This window comes from Corvus kubaryi, unplaced genomic scaffold, assembly GCF_017639235.1.
Source record: "Corvus kubaryi isolate FWS band 111438036 unplaced genomic scaffold, C.kubaryi_AGA036_p1.0 37354, whole genome shotgun sequence".
NCBI classification, from domain to species: domain Eukaryota; kingdom Metazoa; phylum Chordata; class Aves; order Passeriformes; family Corvidae; genus Corvus; species Corvus kubaryi.
The window spans coordinates 349,906-374,870 of record NW_024581116.1 but is presented as its reverse complement, the minus strand read 5'-3'; the positions used below and the strand labels follow the sequence as shown (position 1 = coordinate 374,870).

Sequence of the window (24,965 nt, the reverse complement as noted above, 5' to 3'; positions counted from 1 at the left end):
ACTGCCAAAATGGCAGTATCCACTTTAAAACACCACGAGGCATCAGGAGGACAAGGCAGGAAAGTGGGAAAGGAGAAATGCAGAATGTAAAGAGCTTGCACGACCCCCCAAGAGAGCCTGGATCAGGATAAATGGAGAAGTTTCTGCAAAAGCAAAGGGAAGAGCTGAACACTAACACTCTCAGACTGAGCTAAGGACACGATGTCCTGGGGCATACAAAAACAAAGAGATACTGTCCAGAGCAGTGTTACAACTTTTTAAACAACACAAGAGGCAAAACAGCTCCTCCTACTCCATCATAATGAATTAAAACTCTTACAGGCTGGCAGGAGGCTACAACACATCCATGAAAACAACACTGGGGTTCACCAGAGCAGGGAAAAGAACCCTTGTCTTGGCTTTAGAAATCCCATCTCCAAACCCTCTCGAGGAGCCACCACGTACCTTTCCATAACAGCCAGGCACTCCTTTCTCCACGTGAACCGACTGCCTCGCCGTAGTCTGAAGGTCCCAGAGGTAGCTGTGACTGGGGGAGGCGTCTGTCTCCATTCTGGCTCTTCTATTGGGATGGGAGCGGGTCTCATGCTTAGTGTAGCCCCTAAAGATAATAAACACTGTGTTTCCCAGGGGGTTAAAAGTCAGGCCCATCCTCTCACTCCTGCTCGTGAAAAAAAAGACAAGACAGGTGATGAAACCATTCAAACTGGAAAAAAAAGAAAGCGTTATCACGGATACCTTGAAGATAGCTAAATTCCCAGTTCCCAACCTCCAAGGCGGAAGGGGATGACCATGGAAATCTAAGGAGCTGATGGGCACTTAGGAAAATGTCCTGTCTTCATCAAGAGGAAAAGGATCACACAGAAAGGGTGAGCTGTGCCCCAGCTGGGATTTATTTGGGTTGTGCTGCCACCTCAGCTGTCACAAAATAGGAAACAGCAGTTTCTATTTAATTACACAGCAGTCTCAGGAAGCAAAATGGGAATTTATACCAAAGGTATTTCAACGTGTCCAAAGAGCTGAGGAAACACCTGAAGCAGCTTCACCAATAGGAACACCCTGTGGCCTGGGCAAACATGGGCTCACGAGTGCCAGGGTGCCTGAAAAAGCCACTGAAAGCAGATTAACATCACAACCTTCCTCTCCTGCTCCCCTTCTACGGATATATTTCTCCTTTCTGTGAGTCTGAGCTGGAAAGCATCAGGCACGAGACAGGATTTGGCAAGATGCCCTCAGGAAAGGCCCCTTTGAAACTTACCCCTGATCCTTTCCACAACAGCCTCTCAGTTAATAAATCAAGATAAATCAAGACACTCAGGGAGATCGATCTTTCCTACATCCCTTGGTGAGGATGGGAACCTGGGATAGGACACGAGGACAGAAACCAGGGTATGTTCTGAAGGACAGCTTTGTGCTCAGTGACTTCCCCCGGAGGGAAGAGAGAGCTGTTCTAGTGTGCAAAAAAAAAAGAAAAAAAATTAGGAAAAAAGGTTGTATGAAAAGATAAATCACCCACAAGCATCCTGAGCTCCAGTGGAATTCCTGCACTGAGGCAGCTTGGACAGATCCAGGAGAAGCAGCAGCCCTGCTCTGGTGTTGGGAACACTCAAGAGCAGGGCTGTGACAGCAAACCCCTTTGGGTGCTCAGGCCTGATCAGAATGGTTGGGATTTAATCATCAAAACACACAGTGTTAGTGAAACAACACTGCTTCTCCACAACGGAGTGAAAGGGTCAAGGGAACCTAAGAGTTTAACCAATAAACAAATTCCTACAGCTAAAAAGCAAGAAATGAGCTATTCAGGCACTTGGCCGTGTTCCTTTCCAGAAATGCACACGGAGTCTTTTCCTTCCTGCCAGGGGCTTGCATCTGTGTGAGGTAGTGGAGCCCAAAATAATTTAGGAATGTTACCCAGGAGGAGTCAGTAGGAAGTGAAGCCCACAATCTCTGCCTTGCACACACAAGGCACGGTGCCTCTTCCTAATTCCCAGCTAACGAGCCTACACAGATTACTTGGTTCCATTGAAACATGAAATATTTCCTATAGTGCCAATTTACTGGGAGGCCGTTTCAAGGAAAGCTCCTTATCTGGTCTTTCTGCTACTTGCACAGTTTAGGGGGCTGGGTGGCTATCAAGTTGCCAGGCTTTAAATACACTTAAAAACTTAAAAAAAAAAAAAAAAATTATCATTTTAAAAAGAGACAGGGGAGAACAGGAAAAAAAAAAATAGCTTTCCCAGAATTGTGTTAGCAATACGCTTTCCCTACCTGAAGATTTGATTTCACAGGGGGAGTACAGGAGTATCAGTGATGCCTCACATCAAGGTAAGAGATGCAGAGTCCTTCCATTAAATTTGCCCGAGATTTTTCAGACAAAGGTTGAAAAAAATTCTGCACTGAAAGCATAAATTTTCTGCTGCTGCTACAGGTATGTTCACGTACTGAATATAATACACTTTTTTTTTGTTTTAGTAGCCTTCCTAGATCAATTTACCCATTTCTCTTTTCTATGGGGTAACATCAATATCAGCAGCAGATAAGAGAGGAATATGCTGAGAATTACAAGCAAGTACCCCCGCACAGCAAGAGAGGAGCATCTGAATGCATAAAGAGGCCCAAAATAGGCTTGGATGGAAGTGTGGAAAAAAGGGCACAGGGGATGCCCTTCCAGTGCCTAAAGGGGCTCCAGGAGAGCTGGAGAGGGACTTGGAACAAGGGACAGAAGGACACGACACAGGGAATGGCTTCCCAGTGCCAGAGGGCAGGGATGGATGGGATATTGGGAAGGAATTCTTCCCTGTGAGGGTGAGGAGGCCCTGGCACAGGGTCCCCAGAGAAGCTGTGGCTGCCCCTGGATCCCTGGAAGTGTCCAAGGCCAGGTTGGACAGGGCTTGGAGCAACCTGGGATAGTGGGAGGTGTCCCTGCCCGTGGCTGGGGGGGTGGAATGAGATGACTTTGAACCAAATTTACCATTTATGATACACACATTTGATAAGGAACCTATGGAGCTTTTCCTCATCCTCCTCTTTTCAGTGAGCACCTGGGGATCCCATTTATTCTGCTCTTCCAACATTCCATCACAGTCTTCTTGCCACCCAGCTCCACTTCTTTATAACTTAGCAAGTTACATCCTAGACACCAGTTCAGATTCTTTTTATAAACCCCTCAAACAGCTTCTAAGGAGAAGTGAAGTTTCTCTCCTGAGCAGACAGAGTGGAGAAAACACAGTATGAGGTTTTCAGTGTCTGCATCAAACAGCAAGACACCTCTGAGGGGTGTAGAGGTGAGCCGCCTAGGAAGAACTCCTTTCACTCACAGAAATGAAAGGAGACATCTCTCACTCCCTGGCAGTGCTCAGCACCTTTTCCTACAGCACTGGGTTTTCTCTGTGAATTTTTTGTGTGACTGAGGATGCTGTGGGCGGGCTTGGGGGTGAGGAGGCAGAAGTGGTGCTCTCCAGCTGGAATGCAGCTCTCTCTACGTTCAAAATTGCTCCTGGCCAAGGCCTGCACATCCCAGGCACCATCCTGAAGGAAGGGAGTTGCTCTAAGAGCATCCCATGCACTTGCTGCTCCTCATCCCAGAGCTCAGGCAGGCCCTGCCATGGAATGGTCACAGAAAGCCTCAGGCCAGCTCCCAGCTCCAAAAAACCATTTCCTGGCAAGTTTTCATTTGCAGCAAGTACCTATTGTACATTATCCCGATAAGAACAGATGCCTCACTGTATTTTTAGCCAGGCTGACCCCAGATCACACAATAAACACCTCTCGGTCAGAGCGAGCTGGGCTGGATTGAAATCAGCAGCAGCACAAGGTTCCCTACAGAGCCCATGGCTTGAAAAGGAGCAGAGCAGGGACTGTTTGCTCTGCAGCTCTGTGGAACAGCACATCACATCACCATCATCATCACATCACCCACCAACCATCCCTTCCCAGTGCAAACCTCGTGGGACAGCCAGCCCCTGATTTTTGGTTGGCTTTTCTTTCACAGCTAAACAAGAACCGCTATGAAAATAACAAAAGAGATGCTACATCTTGGTAATAACAACTCCCTTTCATTCTCTTTTGTTCAAGGAGGAAGAGCCCATGGTTCTCTCCAAGGTGACCACAGCTGCCTTCCTATTAGAGAAGTGTGGCAGAAATAAATACCCAGCCTAAATGGAAGCAGTCTGTATCCATCTGTAACTTTAACACATCATTTCAAGGTGCCAACTTCAGTTTGCACTACGCAGAGGCAAGAGACAAGCTGAAGTTATTCCATAACAAACTTCCCACATTGCCCAAGACCCAGTGCCAGGGAAACTAATCAGGCTAACAACTACCAATGTAAAAAAAGAAAAAAAAAAATTACTATTTATTTAAAACCTATGGGCTCTGAAAAAAAAAAAATCAGAACATTGCAGGATTTACCTATTGCCAAAATAGCTCTCAGTCGTCCACAAAACACAGGACAGACAAGTGGTGCCTGTGTGAAAAAAGCTCCATCTAAATGAAAAGCATCCCTATTAATTGGATTAAAGACCTTTTAAACACCAGCATTTAGCATTGACTTCTTCCCTCCAACAAAAAAGCTGCCTTTGACCCTAACTGGCAACTCCTTCCAGAAAAATTTACAATCAGTAGTACAGTGGAATTCACAGCATTGCTATTAACTCTGACATCACTCCTACCAAGAAAACGTTGATTAAGACATTTTTTTGAGCAAGATTATTGCATACAGTAGGACAAGTGGGTGTTTTTTTTCCTGTTCCATGAGACTTCAAGTCTCCTTTGCAACGTTCCAGGCTGGTGCTGTCTGAACACCCACCACCAAGGATAGGAGAAACGCAGAAACTGCCCATGCAAACCAGCAATCAAAGCCAGGCGAACAACAAACAGCATATTCAGGAGCTCAAATCCAGCTGGGAAAGAATGGAAGGGATGGAATTGCTGAGTCTCTGCCATGTAGGACCAGCATCTGAACACCAGCAATGCCCTAAAACTGCCCTAAAGTTCCCCAGCACCAAGTCCTTTGGTTGGCAGATGCAGCACTGCTTGTGGATGATTTAAAGCATTACACAGCACATTTAAAAAAAGAAAAATAAAATCTCTTTTCATGTATTTTTAAGTCATCATTTGCCTGTATAAGCACAGTAAAATACAAGCCCTGCTGTGAGGACCTGAAGGCAAGGCAGGGATGTCACCCACAGGGAAGGGTCTCACCTGTATCCAGGAGATGGGAAAGGGAGATAAGAGGTGAATTCTACAAACTGGAGGAGCCAAGGGAAGGTCTGCCACGAGATCTCCAGTCCTTTCCATACAAACTATTCCCCCTTCACAGTTTATAAACCATTATATCTGCTCTCCTAGTTCTTCAAAATGGTTTCAATTTTAAGTTTTCTTTCCACTACTACTTAAATTCAGACAAAAAATGGATTTATTGTGAAGATCCAGTTTTTCAAGATAAGGAATTATAGAAATTGGGGAACTAATAGTTCCCAAAAGCCTCACTTTGCCCACTGATAACTCAAACCTGCAGGTCCTTCTGCACAGAGAGCTGACTCTACCACTCAAAGGATCGAGATTTCCCTCCCAGAAGCTGGAATTGGAAAAATGGGATGTATGAGAACAGAAAGCCAAATGCCACCTCTTAGTAAGCGAGCAATTAGAAAAAAACCCACGGCAGTCATTTCGTCTCTCAAGATTCTTCCAAGGAGGACAATCTTTCCCACCCTAGAGAGAGTACAGAGGTGGCATCGCTTCTCTGGGAACAAGGGACAAAGCTCCACTGATTTCCTCATTTTCTGGCTCTAAGGAGGACAGCAGAACAGCTACTCTGTCTCCTAATCATAGGATACTGTCAGCAGTATCCAAAACTTCAGCTCCAGGTTGGTTTTGTAACAGGGATTTAAATCCAGGATTCTCTGGACAAGGCTGGTACCTCCCTTTACACAATTGTTCATAGCCACGTTAATTATTCTTGGCTACCTGGTTTGACCTGCAATAGAATAGATGGCAATAATTCAAAGCAGTGGATTATCCTACAATGAATAAATAAATAACAGCCCCATTTTCCTCAGGTAGATTTTTCCCAACAGCAACAGGAAAACTGAAGGTTCCTCCCTCTACCTCAGCCTCTAAAAAGAAATCAAACGCTATCTGGTTCTAAAAGGAATTTAAGTGCATCCAAACAGTCCCTTGGCTTAGGCAGAGGAAACTATTTGCCTTTTACACTCCTTGAAAACATTGCTTAAGATCTCTTTTAGGGAAAAAGGTTACACTCAGACAACCACTCTTCAAGGAGTTTTTCTACGTCTAAAGCAAAGCAGAGTTAACGTCGATTCATTTCAATTTCAGCCACAACCTTCACTGTGGAAAGTCTTCCTGCCTTAGACACCTCTCAAGAGCAAAAGGACAAAGGAGATGGGAGCTCATGGATATGGGGAAAAAAGAAGGTAAAGAGGAAGAAGTAAAGATTTTAGAGCTAAGTTGAACAAGGGTTCTGTTACTAGCAGAAAATACTATTTCCTAAACAGCTTCATGTGATACTGGAAATAAAGAATGCAAGGCTGGGAAAAATCCACACAACAGGTTTCATCTGGAGAGGGTTTTGGTGGTTTTCACATCTTCCAAAAACGCTCTACATTCTCCAGTACTTTGGAGGCAACACCTTCCATCAAAGGGAAATGTCTGGGAGTTACTTTGTAGGATAAAACCTGAGCCTTTCCAAGGGCTGACACTGGATGTTGTACCTACAAATTCTGCTGACCCTCAGTACCACAATTCCAGTCAGTGCAAAAATCAAGGCTTCCTGGCACTTTTATTCTTTAAAACAACTTTCAGAAAAAGAAGCATCAACATCTTAGGATGCTTAACAGAAAAAACAGGCTCAGCTCTCCCTCTGAACCCGCCCAGCTTAAATCTGAATTATTCTCAGGCCAACCGTCAGCTGGAGCCTCTTGATTTTCAGCTTCCACACAGAGCAGAAGTTTTGAGGCTCTGTTTCTACTGGAATTTTTCTTAATAGAATTCTGGATATTGAAGCCAAGTTCACATTAGAGAGCCTGAGTTTTAAATTCCTTAAAACAATTACACAGTTAATTTAATAAAGCCATTGTTTAAAGGAAATTAAAGGTAAATATTTTGATCTTTACAATAAAACTGTTAAAAGGGAAAAATAAAAACTATGGTCAAACAAAATCTATGGAGAAGAACAATGCAAGGAAATTAATTCAACTGTGATTTTGAAGATTGCTGGTTAGTTAAAGATAATGAGGAGCTTTACTTCTGTGTTTGTATTCAAGATCTATTTTGAGATTTGGAGAAGCAGGTGGGATTTGAAAGACACATCTCCAGTTTATCACTGGAACTATCAACATCCCATCCAGGAGCTTGAGATCCAACCCAAACCCCTCTGAAGATCCTCTCTGCCAAACTGTGTGGGGTTTTTGCTGCAACTTTGTATCACACAGTCATTATTAATGGTTTCTGTTTGTTCATTCTGAAGAGCCTCAGCTTCTATTTCACATTAACTCACTACAGCTTCACTGGCTGCTTCTGATCCCAGATTTAGTGAGTGGTGGGAGGGCAGGGATCTGTGGCTGAGGAGCTGGACAGACAGCCATGGATGAGGCAGCTCTGGATGAGGCAGCTCTGCATCATTTGCTGCAAAGCAAAAAGCAGATTTGTTCCTACCCTCTTAAAAATTAACCTGGTCAGAGGGAGATCCTCTGGAGTACCCCAGACCTATAAGTGAATTATCAGTGCTAATAAACAACAGTGACAAAAGGCTTCCATTCCATAAATAAACAGCAGGAGATGTTTGGGCTGCATTTGTTTACCAGGATTTGTCTTCTCAAGCTGGTACCATCTGTAAAATGCCCTTTTCTTTTGTTCACTCAGGTCCGACCCCTGCTGCAACAGCCAATGGGAGATCCGGCTCTGACTGATACCTGTGAAAAACCAAAACAGAACAAAAACAAAGAGAAAGAGAAAAGTTCTGCTTTACCAAACATTTTAAAGTGGTTTATCTACTGATAAAAGGTGGTGTCTTACAAAGCCCAGGAAGTTGTGATGCTTCAATCCCAGAAAAAGCATAGTTGAAGCTTCCCTGCCCCATCCCCAGCTGCCTGAATTTCTCCCTGGGGTTATGCTCAGCCTCACTCAATGCACACCCTGGAATCTGCACCATCAACCCCCAGGCAAAGAGGGTAAAAACTGGGAAGCCAAAGCTATCACTGACTTGAATTGTCCACAACTTCCGTGATCCCTAAACTTCTTCATCTGTGAAATGGGAACAAGTCCCTTCCCCACTATTATATAAAAATAATGATTGTTAGGAAATCCTAATCATTCAATGCTTGAATAAGAAGGGAGATAAACACAGAAACCAGTTTATATGATATAGATCAAATGAGCCCAGAAATGGAGCAAACCAACTGTCAGCAGCTGTAACAACAGCCAGAAAACAAACCAGAAGGGGCAGCTGTCTGTCAGCAAAGCAGGAACCAAGCTCGAGGTACTCAGGCATGATTAGGGACAAAAGATTTTTCAAATGTTTTTAAAGCAAGACTTCTAAGAAAACAGTAAAAAGAGCAAAAAAATCCTAGAAGTTAATTCAGTTATTTCCAAAGCGTGACAGGGAATGAAGGATCAATGCAGGAAGGGGAAGAAGTGATCAGCAGAGGAACCGAATAAAACAAGAGGCTTAGAAGTGCACAAAGAGGTGAGCCACAGGTTCATCGGAAAACATAAAAAAGGCAGAGTTGGCTGAGTAACTGAAGAAGTACTTCAGAACTCCCCGTGCTTTCCACAAGGCCCTTCAGCCATCAGAACAGGTTAACAACATCCAAACTCCCCTGAGCAGTGAAGTTTTAGGAGGTGCTCCAAGTACCAATAAACTGCCGACACCACCTGTGCCACCACCTGCCCGGTGATATCACCCAGGCAGGTAGAGGCTGGCTTGCACACAGAACCCAAACTGCCTCCCCCCTCTAGAGATGCATCAAGGTTTTATAAGCTCTCATAATCATATGTAACTCAGGAGAAACAGCCCCCTGTAGTTTTACCACTTCTAATGTGGGGGTTTATTATGCTTTTTGTTGTGCGTTGAAGGTAGTTAAGTTCAGAGCGTCTCAACTTGACCCTCAAGTACCATATTCAGGCGGGTTTACTCCAACCAGATTTTTAAAATCACAGGGTTTATACTCTTAATTGTTCTTCCTCAAATAGAATTCTGGAGGCTATGAAGTTTTAATTGTCCTGGGGGAAAGGGATGGGCGTGTTTTGTTTCGGATATAGGAGCTCACTGCTGTTCAACAGAGCTGTGCCCACCAACAGACCCTGATTTTCCCAAAACCCATTCCCAGAGATTGCCTTGCCCTCAACGGACAGAGTTCAGGAACAGCTGGGGCAGCCAAGAGCTGCCTACCCCCAGGGCCCACAGTGGGATCTAAAACTGAGTTTATACTACTGGGGAAGTGGAATTATTCAACCAACCACAGTCCTGAGACCCTGCCAAGTTTACATCAAGGAGCTGTGGAAGCATACATGTTAGTACCAAAAGAAGGCAGTCTAAGTTGGTAACACTCTCTGGCCCAAAAACAAGGCTCCAGTGTAGTTGAAATCCTGCCACATCTGTATGCCTGATCACCAGTGAAACACCAAGTTTTGAAAATTTGCAGCTCTTGACCTATTATTATGATTTATAAAAGCCAATTCTTGTCCTCTGCTGTGGGACACAAAGGTTTGTGTCTCACTGCTTCTGGCTGCCCTGCTCCCATTAATTAATCACTGGGTAACAGCTCCAGTCATCTTCTTGTTTACTACGGTCCACTTACACTTATTGCACGGAATTAGAGTGTGTTGAGTGTTTGGATAACAACCTCAGATACAAGCACAAAGCACTGATGGATAAAAACTATAGAGAGAGATTAAATGTCTGCCATGAGTGGAAAACACAAATTCTGCTCAAGAGGTTGCCTGACACTGTCACACGTGGCACAGATGTGACCACTCCAGACAATCTGCTCGAGGCAAGGCACAGCAGCAGGAGCCAAAAGACTCAAGCTGGGTCTTGCCATGTCCACTTTCAGGGAATCATAGAAAAATCTGAGTTGGAAAAGACCTTTAAAGGTCATCTAGTCCAACCCTCCCTGCAATGAGCCGGGACATCTTCAACTGGATCATGTTTTTTAGACTTCTGCTCAACCTGACCTTGAATGTTTCCAGGGATGGGGCAGCCACCCCCTCTGACCAACCTCTGCCAGTATTTTACCATCTTCATCATAAAAAGCTTCTTTCCACAAATTATGCACTGTCCCAACGTCCTGAACTGCATCAAAGTTCTCCCAAACAGAGCTGGATCTGCGTTGGGATCCTTTTGTGGCTGCCATTTAACCACAGTAGCTGGGCCTCTGACTCACTGCAAGTCCTCACAGCTCATAAAGCTGCTTCTGCAAGATGTTTTTAAGGCATAAAATTTATCTGCACCTCAGCAAGGTTTAGAGGCCCCAAAACTATATCCCAACAGCTTGATCAACCCCAGGTCACATGCAAAGACTTTCAGAAGAACTCTCCAGGATCTCCAAGATCCCAGTGCAGTGGGATCCAAACTCACCCTTCACTCCTTTTAATATAAAACGCAAACCCCCCCAAGTGGGTTTCACACAGCTGACTCACAGGACAGTGGCCACCAGGACCCTCCTGTCACGTTGTCTCTAATCACACAGCCTTACGGAATTGCACTGGCAGGAAAAAAGAAATCATCCTGCTGCCAGAAGCAGATTAATGAAATAAGTTCTCTGGGGTAGTGAAAATCCAGCTGTGCTGAGGAAATTCACTCTCCAGATGAAGCAGGAACCTCACGGAGGGCTGTGGTGCTCCGGGCTCAGCATCAGCAGGGCCAGGAACACACCTGGTTACGGACACCACCAGTTTTCTCACAGAAAAAAATGAAGAGAAGTGGTATCCACAAGGGATTGTTGCAGTTCAGCTGCTGACTCCTTGTGTCACACAGCACTCCTTCCCACAGCAGGTCACACTTCCCAGAGATAAACAAAACAGAGGCAACAGTCTGTGCTCACTTCCCTGGCTGGCCCTGCTGTCTCCTACCCAACTGATTCGAGGAGAGAGTTTCCCTTCCAAATACATAAAATAAATGGCAAAATACATCATCAAGAGCAGGCCACTGCTATGTGCAGCTCAAATCTGCTCATAACCCTCAACTCTGCTCATACCCCTCAACTCTGCTATTCATCAAGTCTTTGGGAACTGGCTTTCACCTTCACAGATAGATTTGTTCAGCAGCTCTGCTTTGCATGTCTTTAATGTTTCTTTCAGGAGAGGTTTTCAGAAGCACCTGGAATACGTCAGACCTGGAGAAGAAAGTAACTGACTGTGTTTTAATTCTTCACTTTGTAAGCGAAGTCCCAGATTCAGAGAACAAGTGCTTGCAAAGGACATCTATCAATTTAGGAGATTAGCAAAGCTTGTTTACAGAAAACCTGCAAAGATCAAAATCACAGAAAAACAAATCTTCCTCTGTGTTGTGATGAGTATAACAAAAAAAAAAAAAAAAAACAGGAAGGAAAATGTTTCTCAGAATGCAGTTTCATGCCATTTCAGATAATCAGTAACTCAGGAGTTTTCTGAATTCCCTTCACAATGGAACTAGTTAAGTTTCACTGTGTATTGGCGTTTGCTCAGGATCCCTGTGTGTGGGTTCCAAACGTTTGGGGATTCTCTTTGTTTCAGCAGTGCTCCAAGGCTGCCCTCCACTGCACGTGTGTTTAGCACAATCTAAAGCCAAGTCCTGGAGATCTCCTATCAATTAAGGCAGAGACAGCAGGACAGGGCTGGGTTGTACAAGCAGAATAATTGGGAAGGTTACCAGAACTGCACCCTGGAAAGCTCTATGTGCATTTAAAAACAACCAGAAAAATGACTTCTGCATTTTACTGCTCATGGGGTTTGGGTTTTTTAAAATGGTGGTTTGGTTTTTACATTATTGAGAATTGAGAAAACTGAATCCAAACTTCTGCTCTGTAACCTCAGGAGAATAAGGGTTGGGTTTTTCTACTCCTTCACTCCCTATGTGTAAAAAACAGCAAAGGTAATATTTCCAAACCTCGCAGAGGCATCATCCATCAAACCACTTTAGCTCATCTGCAGAGGGCTCATCCCAGTGCTCTCCTCCCTCTCTCCTTTACTGTAGAACAGAAAGACATCAGCTCCTGAAAACACTTCCCCCACCCTCCACCTAACTTTGGAAGCTCAAACAGCTTCTCTGAGAAAAGTTTACATTGCTCTCTTCATCCTTTGCCTTCTGACCACAACCTGGTGCCCAGGTACGATTCTCGTGGCAATTCAAGCCAACTGCAGCACGCGACTCCAAATTAGGTTTGATAAAAATTTGGCAGCTCACCTGCCCCACGTGGGGCTGAACGCCCACCCCTGAGCAGGCTGCAGGGATGTTAAAAGGAGTTCCAAACACCAAGGCAGGAAATTTCGCAGGAACTATTATTAGCTCCTGTTTATACTGTCATTTTTCTTATCAGTAGGAGATTATTTATACAGAGCCCAACCCAAGTGCTTCTTGTTTATCTTATTACAGACACCATTAAAAAAGTTTCTATAAAAAGCAGCTCCTGTTTTTAGGACCAGCACTAGTAAGTGTTATGCTAAATTTTTGCTTCTTATCAATCATTCCCTTATTTTCAAGTCACTATTTAATACCCCTGTTACTATTTTCCAACCTGCCCTGTCCTCTCCATACACCAGGCAGCCCTGTAGGGTATCTTCCAGGTTTAATTTTTCCTGTCAGATTCATTATCTAAATGACTGTTAAAGTTTCTGGTAATTTTACAAGGATTAAGAGAGCCTCAACACTTTTCTACTGCAACAGCTGACTTTAACCTTCAGCTCTGTGCTCCCCTCTCCTGCATCCTCCCTCTCCATCACTTCCCTTGTGCTACAGCAGGAAAAACAAGAGGAAAAGCTGTTTACTGATGCAGAGCTGCTCTGTAGCACTGTGGCTGGTGTAGGAATGTGGATTCTGTGAGTGCTTTGCAGTGTTAGAATTAAGACGGGGAAAAGGAGAAATGTTTCTGAATGGAAGTGTAGTTTGAAGAATTAGCAAAATAAGGTAAAAAGGAGGTTTCAAGGGGTCACAGTTGCAGTAGAGGTTTCTGATCAAGGGCAGAACATGGCAAGTTACAGAATGGGGATAAATAAGGTCATAAGGACTGGGGAAACACAGAATTTTTTAGAATACTAAAGACAATTGGTAGAGGTTGAAAGGAAAAGTTGCCAACAGAGGTAGCCAAGCCAAGCCACCCTCCTGGACAGAGCCAGCCATAAATTTTTCATTTCTTTCTTGCCTCTTCCCAGGGCAGAAGGGATGAAGACTAAAAGCTAATTTTTCTAATTTTCCCTTGTATAAGTAACTTTTTACAGAAAATCTTTTATCAGTAAGACTAAGCCTGTAAATCCTGAGCTGATGCCACTGGGCACCAAACTATACAAATTGGTTTTTTACTGAACCAGAAGTGGTTCCCAGGCATTCCTTGGGAGTCTCTTCCCCAGCTGAAAGGGACATTGGAGATACCTAAGAATACTCAAGTCAGCCAGCACTTATCAGGCCTGAGACAGCTCTGGAAGGGAGAGCCCTGGGACACTCTGCTCCAGATCCCTGTCCTGAGCTATTTCAGTCACTCCTCACCACTCCCTGCTCCTGAGAGGAAGCTGATGTGTCTCCCTGCTATAGCTGAGCACAATCTTTAGTCCAGTGCCTCCAAACATCTCTTTGAGATTTACTATTTCTCTCAGATAAGCCCTAACTATGGACTTAGCAGGGGCACGTGCTACACAAGGGCAGGGGTTTGTTTAAAATGAATCAGCCCCCACCAAACACAGGAAGGATGACAAAGATGCAAAGATCTACTGGTTTCCCATGGATTTGGCTTGCGAACAAGATAATACCACAGTGCCTTCAGCTCAGCCCTCGTTCTGTCCCACTGAGTGCCTCAAGTGACACCCTGCAGTATTTCTCTGGTGCCTCTGTGAGCACACTGTGGATCCCCCTCGTGTTACGCAGGAGGGCTCCGTGGGAAGGGTGTGAAATTCAGTCAACCATGCCTGAAGTGGATGGCTGGCGTCATTTACTCACAGGAGGAAACAATGAGAGCTCCCAAAGGCTAAATGCCAACTTAATGCCAACTGAAATCCAAGAGAACAGGCTCAGGATGGAAGGAGTGAAAGGATCAGGTGTGAAGGGACTGGTCTTGCCTTTGCAGGGTTATCAAACACATGCACCAAGACACCCAGTTAATTATAATTAGATCCATTCCTTTCACTGATACACTTGGATCTGGTGTGGTGATTCTGATTCATTGACCCCACATGTGGCAGTCCCACGAACCAAAAAAAAACCAAACATTGGCTCCTTTTGGAAAGACTCTTTTTGTGCAATTTTCCCCTCTGTGCAGTACTGCTCTTGCAAGGGAAGCCAGCCTGACTTGCTGGGTGCTACACAGAGGTTAATTCAGAGATGGGTTCTTCCAGGGCTATACTCAGGCAAGGAATGAACAAAAGTAGGAGAGTGACCCACCAGCTACCAAAATTTTAGGGTTCAGGTACAATTTAAGTGATTAGACTTGTTCTTTAATTTTTAAAGTATTAGTGCTATCATCTGATAAGGCAAATAACATCCCTTACATTTATACAAATTGTTAATCTCTGTGGTTTTCCAGATGAAACTGAAACCAGGGAAGGACAAGTCATTTTGCCCAGGATCACAGAAGAGCTGGAGACATGGAAGGAATTCCTTGGCTGAAGCACCAGTTTTTGCTTGCCCACCTCAACTGCTGCCATGTCTGCAAACCCAGAGCTCCCAGAGAGGTGGGTTCTTACAACATTCCAAATCCTGGAAATATCATTAAAGAACAACTTCCCTCCTACTCATTTGGCATTCCCAGACATCAGGGAACCTTAAAAACTATCTATTTCAAGATCTTTATCCAAGTCTGGGTTAAAAAATTAACAAACTTTAAATGTGTAACGTGGGATTGAGCTTTCTGGGATTTATCATCAAGTCTTCATCCTACAAGAAGGGCTGGAGTGAATCCAGGGAAGGGAACGGAACTGGGGAAGGGGCTGGAGCACCAGGAATGGCTGAGGGAGCTGGGAAAGGGGCTCAGCCTGGAGAAAAGGAGACTCAGGGGGACCCTGTGGCTCTGCACAACTCCCTGACAGGGAACAAGGGACAGGATGAGTGGAAACAGCCTCAAGCTGCACCAGGGCAGGTTCACTTTGGATATTGGGAACAATTTCTTCATTAAAAGGTTGTCCAGCCCTGGCACAGCTGCCCAGGGCAGTGGTGGAATCCCCATCCCTGGAGGGATTGAAAAGCCGTGTGGATGTGGCCCCTGGGGACATGGGTCAGTGGTGGCCTTGGGGGAATGGTCTTAGAGGGCTTCTCCAGTCAAGAGGATTCTGAGCACACCACGAGCTCTGCTGTTCCAGGCAAGGCCTGTGTGCCTGGAAAGGAGAAATAACAACATCCCACCCCCCCATGGAGGAGCAGCAGGACTTTGTTACCCTCTGTGTAAAGCTCTGGGAAAACACCCAGGGAAGAAGTGGCACCACTGCAGTGAGTTCACCTGTCTGGATGTGACCTGTCAGAGCAGAGGCCACCCAGAACCACTGCTCCTTCCAGGTAAAATCCCAGCTGGTCTGCTCATCCCTCAACCTCCCTTCAGATTTTCATTCATCATGGTTCAAAGGATGGACAAAACTTCCAACTCTCATAGTCCAACTCCTGGCTGCAGTGGTACCAGCTATAGCTGTGTCTCCTGACTATTCATATACTTTTTAATATATAAGTACACATTATCTCTCTCTCTCTCCATACCCAGAGATGCAGATACACATCTATTTGCCACACTCAACAAACAATTTAAGAATTAAGGAAAACTGTTCTCATTTTAAGATAAGAACTTCAGGCTTTATTATAATGCTGTAAAATAAAATCTGCCAGCACAAGCCACAGGAAAAAAAAAAAAAGGAAATAAAAAAAAGAAAAAGTGATTCACTGGGGAAGTTCCATGATGTGCAGGACAATGGGTCTTAAATCAAAGGCATACATTATCATGACTAAGCTGACAGAACTGCACTGCAATGCAGAAAGCCAAGTGATATTCCAACATCTGCACCGTGCTCAGGCAGGCAGTTTAGACACAGAGATTCCCAAAATGAGGAAAGGACTCCCCAAGCTCTTACCTGTTACCTGTGCAACAACTGCTTGGGAAATTCTCCGGTTGGCGAGGAAGGCTTTGATTTCCTCCTTTATCACACTGCTGTCCCTCCTACCAAAATAAAGAAACAACAGGACACACAAAAAGAGGGACGGACCAAAGTGCACCTGGAAGACGGAAAATGCCTTTATTTCCCCTCTTTAGGGGACAAGGAGTGGGGAAGGCTGGCATTAAAACAGCCCAAGTGCCTCAGCGCTGGACACTTCTTTTACCAAGTGTCACGTTTGATCAAAGCACCGTAACAGGAGAATGGATGACTCATGTCCCATATAATTCATATTAGGTGCAGCACTGCCATATGGAATGTACAAAGTTTCATTACACAGGGATGAATAAATCTCTCATACCAGCATAAAAACCTCACTCATAAAAATGAGGCAGAAAAATAAAAAATAAGGATAGCAGGGGCTGCATGGTTAGTTACCCAAATGAATATGCATACACCAACCTCCTCCAGCATTCCAAGGAAAAGATCTGAAATTTTGCAGCCTCTGTCCCCACACCCTTACTTTAGTCCCCTACTTAGTCCAGAACTTGCACTGAATGAATGAACTGAGATCTTTGTATGATTTTTACAAGGTCGGTACAGGGAGTTCAGAAAGGGCTAAAACTGTGCTAAAGAGCAAATAAACTGGAGGTTGCACAGGTACAGTGATATGCAGCAAATTTCAACTGCAATAAACACACACTTTCCCCTCCTCTTCCTCTCTCCCTGCCTGAGAAGGGCAGGCAATTAAAACCAGCCTTTATTAGGCTTCATGGGATATTTCCCTCCCTCTTCTCCCCTCCTGCCCCAGACACACTGAAGGCAGACTCAAGTTTGCCAATGTAAATGCAGAATGAATTCTGTGCTGTGGCTTCATTATATTTCTGTACCCAACACTCATCTTCCATATGCCTGCAAATAAAAGTAATTTCAGTTTAAATAAGCCCTAAAAGCATTACCTGAGACTCACTGCACAGGAACCCAAACCTCAGCCATGGGAACTTGGCACTCTGCTGTACTCACCCCCTTCCTGCACGATTCCATCATCTGCAGCCGACAGCAAATGAGGTTGATCGGCTTTTCTCACTGCTCATCTCTAATCCTCTCCCCCCAAAGCCACATCTTTCCCTGAAATCTCCAAACTACTTCCAACACATTTCCATCCTGGAGCTTATGGACCCCAGTCCTCTCATAGGTACGTCACGAATGTTGCAATGTTGGAGGGGCAAAAAGAATAAATTCCAACATCATGACCATAACTGTTTTGAGACATTTGGCCTTTCCTCTTATTTCTTTCTGCTCTCAAAGCCCACTGACTCCAACTTTCATCCTCAGGAGTATAATCCCCTCCTTTCATCTTTGCCATAATGCTGAAAAGGAAGCTGCTAAAAGTAAAGGAAGGTCAGGCCTGAAAAAAAACCCCACCCAACTGGCTCTCACTGAAAACTTCTGCTGCTTCTTTGTTATTTGCGTTTTCCTGCTCCACTCTGCAAATCCCTGCCACAAACTACAAACAGACAACATGCATCCTCTGCAGATCCCACTGGAAAGCACTGACCAATCCAAGCTGGATTCCCTACTCTCCCTCTATATGGAAGGAATTACAGCAAGTATGAAATAGTGGAGGAGGAGTCATGTGAATCGACACTTGATCAGAATCCTGAATAAAAGCAGGGTGGAAAACGAGTGCTCTAACATCAATCCCAATGTTTGGTACAGCATGGGAAAAACTATTTCAACAGTCAGACTGTGGGACACCCACAGAGGGTCAGGGGCTGCCTCCACAAGGCAGGTGAGAGGTTCTAGGATGGTGACCACTGGGGAACTGGCAGAACAACTGTCTGAAGCAGCTCCTGCTCTCCTGATAATCATCAAATCCTCATGGAACGGTGTGGGTTGGAAGGGACCTTTCAGTTCATTAGTCCAAAACTACTGCAATAAGTAGGGATATCTTCAACTAGATCAGGCTGCTCAGAGACCTTGAATGTTTCCAAGGATGGGGCATCCACCACCTCCCTGGACAACCTGTGCCAGCGTTTTACCACCCTACAATCCCTATTTGAGCAGTCCACCAACACACCGATTACTGCTGAGCCACTTCTCACCTCCAAACTTTTGACAGAGACTTTCACTCACCTCATCAGCTCCTCCACTTTGTCGTCGATGTCCAAGTCCTCCTCGGAAGCCTCGAAGCTGTAGGACCTCTGGGCCAGGCTGTTGGCCAGGGGGTAGCGGGTGGGTGACATCTTCCCGTTGAAGGCAGACAACCTCTCGTTACTCTCCCTCCCGTTCTGATTCGTAGTGCAAGGCTGTGGGGAGGTGTCGTAACTGTTGCTCGGGGATGGGGACATCCCGGAGTGCTGGGTCTGTGTGGAAGCCGTGGCCGTCGAGGAAGACGCCGGGACGTTGTTGGTGCTGTTGGTGTAGGAGCCGCCTCCGTAGCCAGACCTTCTCCCAAATTTGTCGCTATGCTCTTGGTCGAGACGGTCCAAGGTCTCCAGGGCGTGCAGGATCTCATGCCTGGTCATTCCCGTGCGTCTCAGGCGCTGCAGGAGGTCGATCTGCTCTATGGTGAATCTTGGCTCGTCCGTGTAGTGAGACATGGTTTCCAGCAGGCTGGAAACGAGGGGAAACACAAAATACTTCAGTTCAATAGTTCTACGTGGCACATGGAAAGTACTTTATATGCTTGAAAGATAATTTTGGTGCAATTTTAAGACACACACATGACAGATCCGAAATCCACCTTCAAACTGCCTCAGCCGGATACCTGCCATGAGTGCCAATCTCACTGCACAGCAGAAGGGTTTATTTTCCTTGGAGTGCTCCAACAGCCTTTTGGCCCTCTCCTGACATTCCCTACACCTGAACCAACCCTGCAGTTTGTGCCCTTTTGCTTTTGATAAACCGCTGCTACAGAGACTGTGGCTGCTCAGTAATTAAGGCTGCAACTTGATTCCAGACAAAATTTTGCCCAGTGTTAAGTACCCACCAGACAGAAATCTCAGATTTCTGTGCTGGCCACAGATCTGATTTTTTCTGGACAAGTTTTAACCAGCTATGACATGAGATTTATCAATCTCAACTCTTTCAAATCTTAACTACAAAGAGTTCGAGTTGCCCTAACTTTTGTTGCTACCTTGAAAAAAAAGGAGATAAAAACACACCTAGCGGAAATTCTAGTGGCCTGTAGGACCCAAGCTGATTTGACTGAAGTTGGATTTCTGAAGTGAGGAACTTTTGAACCTGGAATGTTGTCACAGATTGCCTGCCCTGACAAGGAAAGTGCAGCACATCCAATTACTCCTGAGCTTTCATTTAAAGAAATAAGTCTTCACCCTTTTCCCCTCCAAGAACTGGCTCCTCAGGTAACTCGATCACTGTGGTGGCTCAACAAAAGCATTTTTAACTCCTAAACTTCCCAAGGTGCCACAACAATGAACATTATTTGCTGCAAAGCCCAGAAGTGGAACTGAAAAAAATCACAGTATGCTCCCCTTAATCGCTCTTCTTTCCTAAGTCTGCTGGCTACAGATCCAAATGTCACACAAACAACAAGATCTCCTCCTTCAGAACTCTCGATCTTGAGAAGAAGGGATGGCAGATGGAGGGCAGGCAGAACTTGGCAAGCAGAATACGGCATTTTCCATCCTTCTCGGGAATCTTCTCGTGAGTCAAGGGTTTATTACCATTCCTGCAGGAGAGCAGGGTGAAGAGATCACTCAAACTCCAGGAGACATGACAGAGCTGATGTACAATCCCTACGAGCCAGAGCAAATCACAGCTGAGGGAAAGTCAAGGAAGAATTCCAAGGACCCTGTGAAAGCCAGGAGAGGGATGATGGCTGTCAGGCTGAGAGACCCTTCAGGGACAGGGCTGCCTATTCCTCCCCACAAGCTTTGAGGATGACTCCTCATGTCCATTTTTGCCCTGGCACAGAGAAGCTCCCAACAGGAGTCATGGGATGACTCGAAGTCCGTAGCTGGGGCTGAAGAACAACACTGAGAACTGGCTTGTTGGAGAGGAGCTGGAGCAGAGCTGTAAAGACAAACCCAGGATGCACAAATCCACAGAAATGGCATTTGCAGCCTGGAAAATACAGAAATGAGAAGAAAGTCCCATCTTTGCCCTCATCAAGCAACTACTGAGCCCCCTTCATTGTTTTGTCGGAGAAGGAAGCAGGAGGACAATGCAAGGGGATGACTCCCATCCAAGAAAATGCCTGTGTGAGAAGACAGACGTTCTACATCCACATCACAGCTTCAGCCCAACGGGAATGTGCTGTCCTCTGGACAACTGATTACTGGAAATGTCCAGGCCATTTTATATTTTCCAAGACAAACACCCAGACTGTTGAACCACAGGAGGGCACGGCAGGCAATGCAGCAGTCAACCTGCAACTGACTGGAATTGTAAAAACCACGATTTGGAAGTGGCATCCCAGCCTGAGACCTTCGGAGCTTGACAGGGAGCATTTGGAAACAGACTCTGTGTTCTAGGTTTGGCCTCTGGGGGAGGCAGGGCTGCTCCATCCTTCTCTCCCAGCTTCGGGAGAAGTGTCACCGGGACTTACTGACTCATCACAGACAGCTCCAAGCAGCACAGTTTTCAAATAGAAAATCTCTTTAAACATCTGACCTTGAAGTGGTTTTCACTGGATATGCCAGCTCACCTTTCCTCAGGGAAACACCTGGTTGGGGCATTTCTTACCTTGTATTTCTAATGTCACCATTTCCTGGATCATTCATCTGTCAATACCAACTTTCATGTGCTCAAGTTCTTCGTTTGAACTGAAGAACTTAATGAGCCAGAGCCTTCAACCAGAATTACCTCCACTCAAAATTCCTACTTTACAGACTCTTCAAGATTTAATACTAAAACATACTTTAAATTATTTAATCTTCCATTTATCACAGACACAAAACCCCAGAACTTTTGTCCTTGTAGCCCCGTGAACTAAAAAACTCCCATCTGACAAAAACAAGACTTTCCAGATGGTTTCAAAAATGTCAAGCAACACAGAACTCATTTCAAAAACTCATGGAATTACAGAACGGTTTGGATTGGAAGGGGCTGTAAAATCATTTAGTTCCACCCCTGCCATGGGCAGGGACATCTTCCATATCCCAGGGTGCTCCAAACCCCATCCAGCCTGGCCTTGGACACTTCCAGGGATTGAGGGGCAGCTACAGCTTCTCTGGGCAACCTGTGCCAGGGCACTCACACCTCCTGCAGCAGTTGGTAGCCATGGCCAGCGATTCCCTTTAAAATTTGGGTGTCATTCCTAATTTGTCTGAAGTACCAGGGCTCAGCTCCTGCATCTGGGTGCCCAGGCCAAATTAATCTCCTTTAGTGAATTACACGTAATGATTTGGTGAATCCTAAGTGTCCTTTGGTGAATTACAGCAATCAAGTGCAGAGTTCTCAGATGCAGGGCCAAGGGTTGACCTCTGGTCACTCGTGGCCATACGAGGGAAGAGCTCCAGCCTCAATCTGTCCCACTTTGATACAGCTGAGCTTGTGCAGGAATTTCAATTCACAGGGATGCAAAGGCTGCTGGGCAAGGCCACCCTCTGCCCCTGGAATAAGATGTCCAGTGATTTCCAACTTGTATTCTAGGGTCCTGCTCATCAGTGGACTTAGAAGCCTTGCAGAAAGTAATGGAAGAGCAGCAAACCTACTGTCAAATTAACTCCATGATACTGTGCTTGACACAACCACTGGAAAAATGTGGGCAATTTGAAAAAAAAACCAAACTAAAATCAATGATCTGCCTGTCTGTCCATGCAAAGTATTCTTACAGGCCTCCAACCCTTTTAAGGCAACTTCTGGGTAATTTTTTCAACACTTAAGAGGTAAGAACACCAAAATTAGAGCATCTCCCTGCTGGTCTCACTAATGTCATACAGAGATGTCCAAACTGCCTTGTTTATACTTATATACTCAGCTTATATTGCACTGACACATCTCATTGGTCTTCTTGACCTGGAACTCCTGTTCCCATCTTCACGTGCTTTTCTGCACAACCATAAGATCTAGAAATAATGCTCCTGAGGGACCTTTATGTATTGAAAACAACTGCAGGAACTCGGAATTTTCCATTAAAACCCCAAAACAAATATTGCAAAACGTGGTATTATTGAACATGCTCCAACATTGCCAACTATCTACAACTTTTTAATGAGTAACTACAGCAAGCATTATTTCCAACTGTTACTCGAGCAGGGCTTCAGTTATTTTCCCTTCTTAAAATATTTTAATAAACTTACCCTGTTTAAAGATCAATTTACAAAGCAGTTAAGTAAATCAGCCATTTTAGAATCACCCTAATTTCATTCACCTCATTAATGAGTGGATATTCTCCACCACTTCATCCCCCCCACACTGCAGTAAGAGCCTCTTATCCTCCTGCACTCCTCTGACTACCTGTAATTCAATTTGCTTCCCCCTCTTTTTCCTTGTGAAATACAATCAACTGCAAAAGTAGCAAGAAGTAAAATAAGACAGAGACAAGCAGAATGATTGCGGGGGCACAGGAGAAAATCAAGATGGAAAATACTTTTCCTGAGAACACGGACCATGGACTGACTCTGCTGTAGGCAAACTTTGCTGCCTGTGTAGCAAAATATCCTCTACATCCCATGCTTTATCTGCTATCAGTTAGCAAAACTCTCACCAGTGCCAATGGGCTGTCAAATTTCCTTGGGGAGACACCCAAAAAAAGAGAAGTAACCAAGGGAGAAGAGCTGTGCATTTTTCTCCCTGAAATTTTGCAAGCAAAACCTCTGCAAAGTTCTAATTAAGCTCAAAACTAGAAGTCACCAATTTTTTAACAACTGAATCTTGCCCTTAAAACAAAGTTTCTTTAGGTCCTGACAGGAAAAAAATAAGTAGCCTGAAGTATCAAACTTATTTACATTCCTTAAACTAAGTTCCCCCAAAAAGATGGTCCTAGTCTACCATCCTAAAGCATTAAACCTTCATGCTCATCTTTCATGTCTCATCCAAAAGCAACCTGAGGTACCTGAATCTCAGACTGAAGGCAGAACTCTAAGGAGGTAAGTAAAAAGGAATTTATTTTCCCTCCCAAACCCACAGATATAAAATATCCAGCAGGTCCCAACCAGCCCAATGCAGCACCACTCCTCCCCTTCTAAAGGGACTTTGTGGAGTGGAGGCTGTTCAGGGGCAGAACTGCTCCCACCAGCATTGCCTTTCCTGCTCATACGACCAAGGCTTATTTAACCTCTTTTTTTTAATGAATTTCACCCTTTGGATGTGGGGTTCCCTCCCCAGTTTGACAGTCCTGATCTCCAGTGGGATTATGTGGCCAGAGTGTTCTCTTCCCTTATTTTCCTGCATTGCATAGAGAAAAGTAAGAAAAAACACATCAAGGGTTTCTCACCTACTCTCACAGCCCAAGCCCACGCTGATACAAGAATCAGTTACCCAGCACTTAACTTTCTAGGTGATGGAACACAGCAGAATAATCCCATAAAAACAGCTACGAGCTAAGTCCATGTCCAATTGAACTCGCAGAAGTTCAAAGCAATTCAATTACCCGTTTGGGAATAAGGCCAGACACCAGCCTTAACACCTCTAACACTTGAGAAAATGGCTCTGGACTCTTTAATGATCACAAGAAATCATTTTTTCCACTCTTCTACTCACTGTAGATGAGTACGAAGCATTCTAGCATCACTGAGGAGATGCTCTTCTACAGAGATCCTTCTCCAATTCCCATTAAAATTCACTGCTTTATCTAATAAGCAAAGCTCAAGACTTAGAAAACCAGTTGTGCTTTTTGATGTAAGACCTATACTTGATATAATCTGCATAATATGGATGTGGGCAAGAGCCAAAGTGTTCGGAACAGGATCCTAAGTCTGGTAATTGGTTTAAGAATGATTCTGATCAAGTCCCATCAACTGAGGCGAACAGGATGGGGAGAGATGCCAACATTTACCCTTTTCTGACATGTGGCACGGGGTAGGATCCCCCTGCACTGCACTATCCTGCTCACAGGGACATCCAGGATTTGTCATCTCATTTATTACAGCACCAGCAATTTTTGCAACATCACAGGCACCTCCTTGGTGTCACTCAATGCCATCTCACCATTTAAATGGAAGAGCAAAATCACGACATAAATTGTGGCTTTCCAGCTGATATCGGTTCTTCCACAGTACACAGCTAAAAAATCACTTTCTACAACTCGTTAACTAAACCAGAGTTTTAACTATCACAGTCTAACAGCTTGAACTCCTTAACCTGCCAGATTTTTCCTGTGTGTCTGTGCAGACAGTACTGGTGAGAACTGCAGCCCGAACAGCTGTGGAGGTGGATGTCCTCCCGATACTAAAAGCGGGCATTAAGGATGGCATTGCTATTTCCAAAGCAGTGTAATTTGCTTATCACCCAGTCTGATACTCAACCACCTAATTCACATGAAGTACTGCTCTGGATGCTTCCTACGAGAACCAGTGACTACAAAGAAACTCCACTTCCAGCTGCCCACTCTCAATTTTTTAACCCTGTTGTAGGTTATGCAAGCTTGTTTCTCTCTCCACACATATTTATGAGATCCAAGGACCAAGCATAGTTTCATTCAGTCCCTCCTTTTCTACACAGCATCTCAGGCTGGTTTGGGTTGGAAGGGACCTTAAAAGTCATCTGCCATGGGCAGGGAT

The 24,965-nt window shown here is 44.8% G+C and overlaps 1 protein-coding gene across 12 annotated transcripts in view; it reads right to left on the bottom strand.

Moving 5' to 3' along the window:
* Nucleotides 1-24,965, bottom strand: part of HMBOX1 (homeobox containing 1) — a 102,985-nt gene that overhangs the window by 25,952 nt on the left and 52,068 nt on the right. For 11 of the 12 annotated variants that reach the window (XM_042032759.1, XM_042032757.1, XM_042032763.1 and 8 more), the window contains 4 exons: nucleotides 18,412-18,891; nucleotides 16,255-16,340; nucleotides 7,818-7,928; nucleotides 445-598 (listed from right to left, as the gene is read on the bottom strand). In XM_042032759.1, coding sequence (XP_041888693.1) covers nucleotides 445-598; nucleotides 7,818-7,928; nucleotides 16,255-16,340; nucleotides 18,412-18,891 — 831 coding nt within the window. The remainder of the gene's footprint in view (nucleotides 1-444; nucleotides 599-7,817; nucleotides 7,929-16,254; nucleotides 16,341-18,411; nucleotides 18,892-24,965) is intronic. The other variant, XM_042032768.1, reaches the window with a different exon arrangement.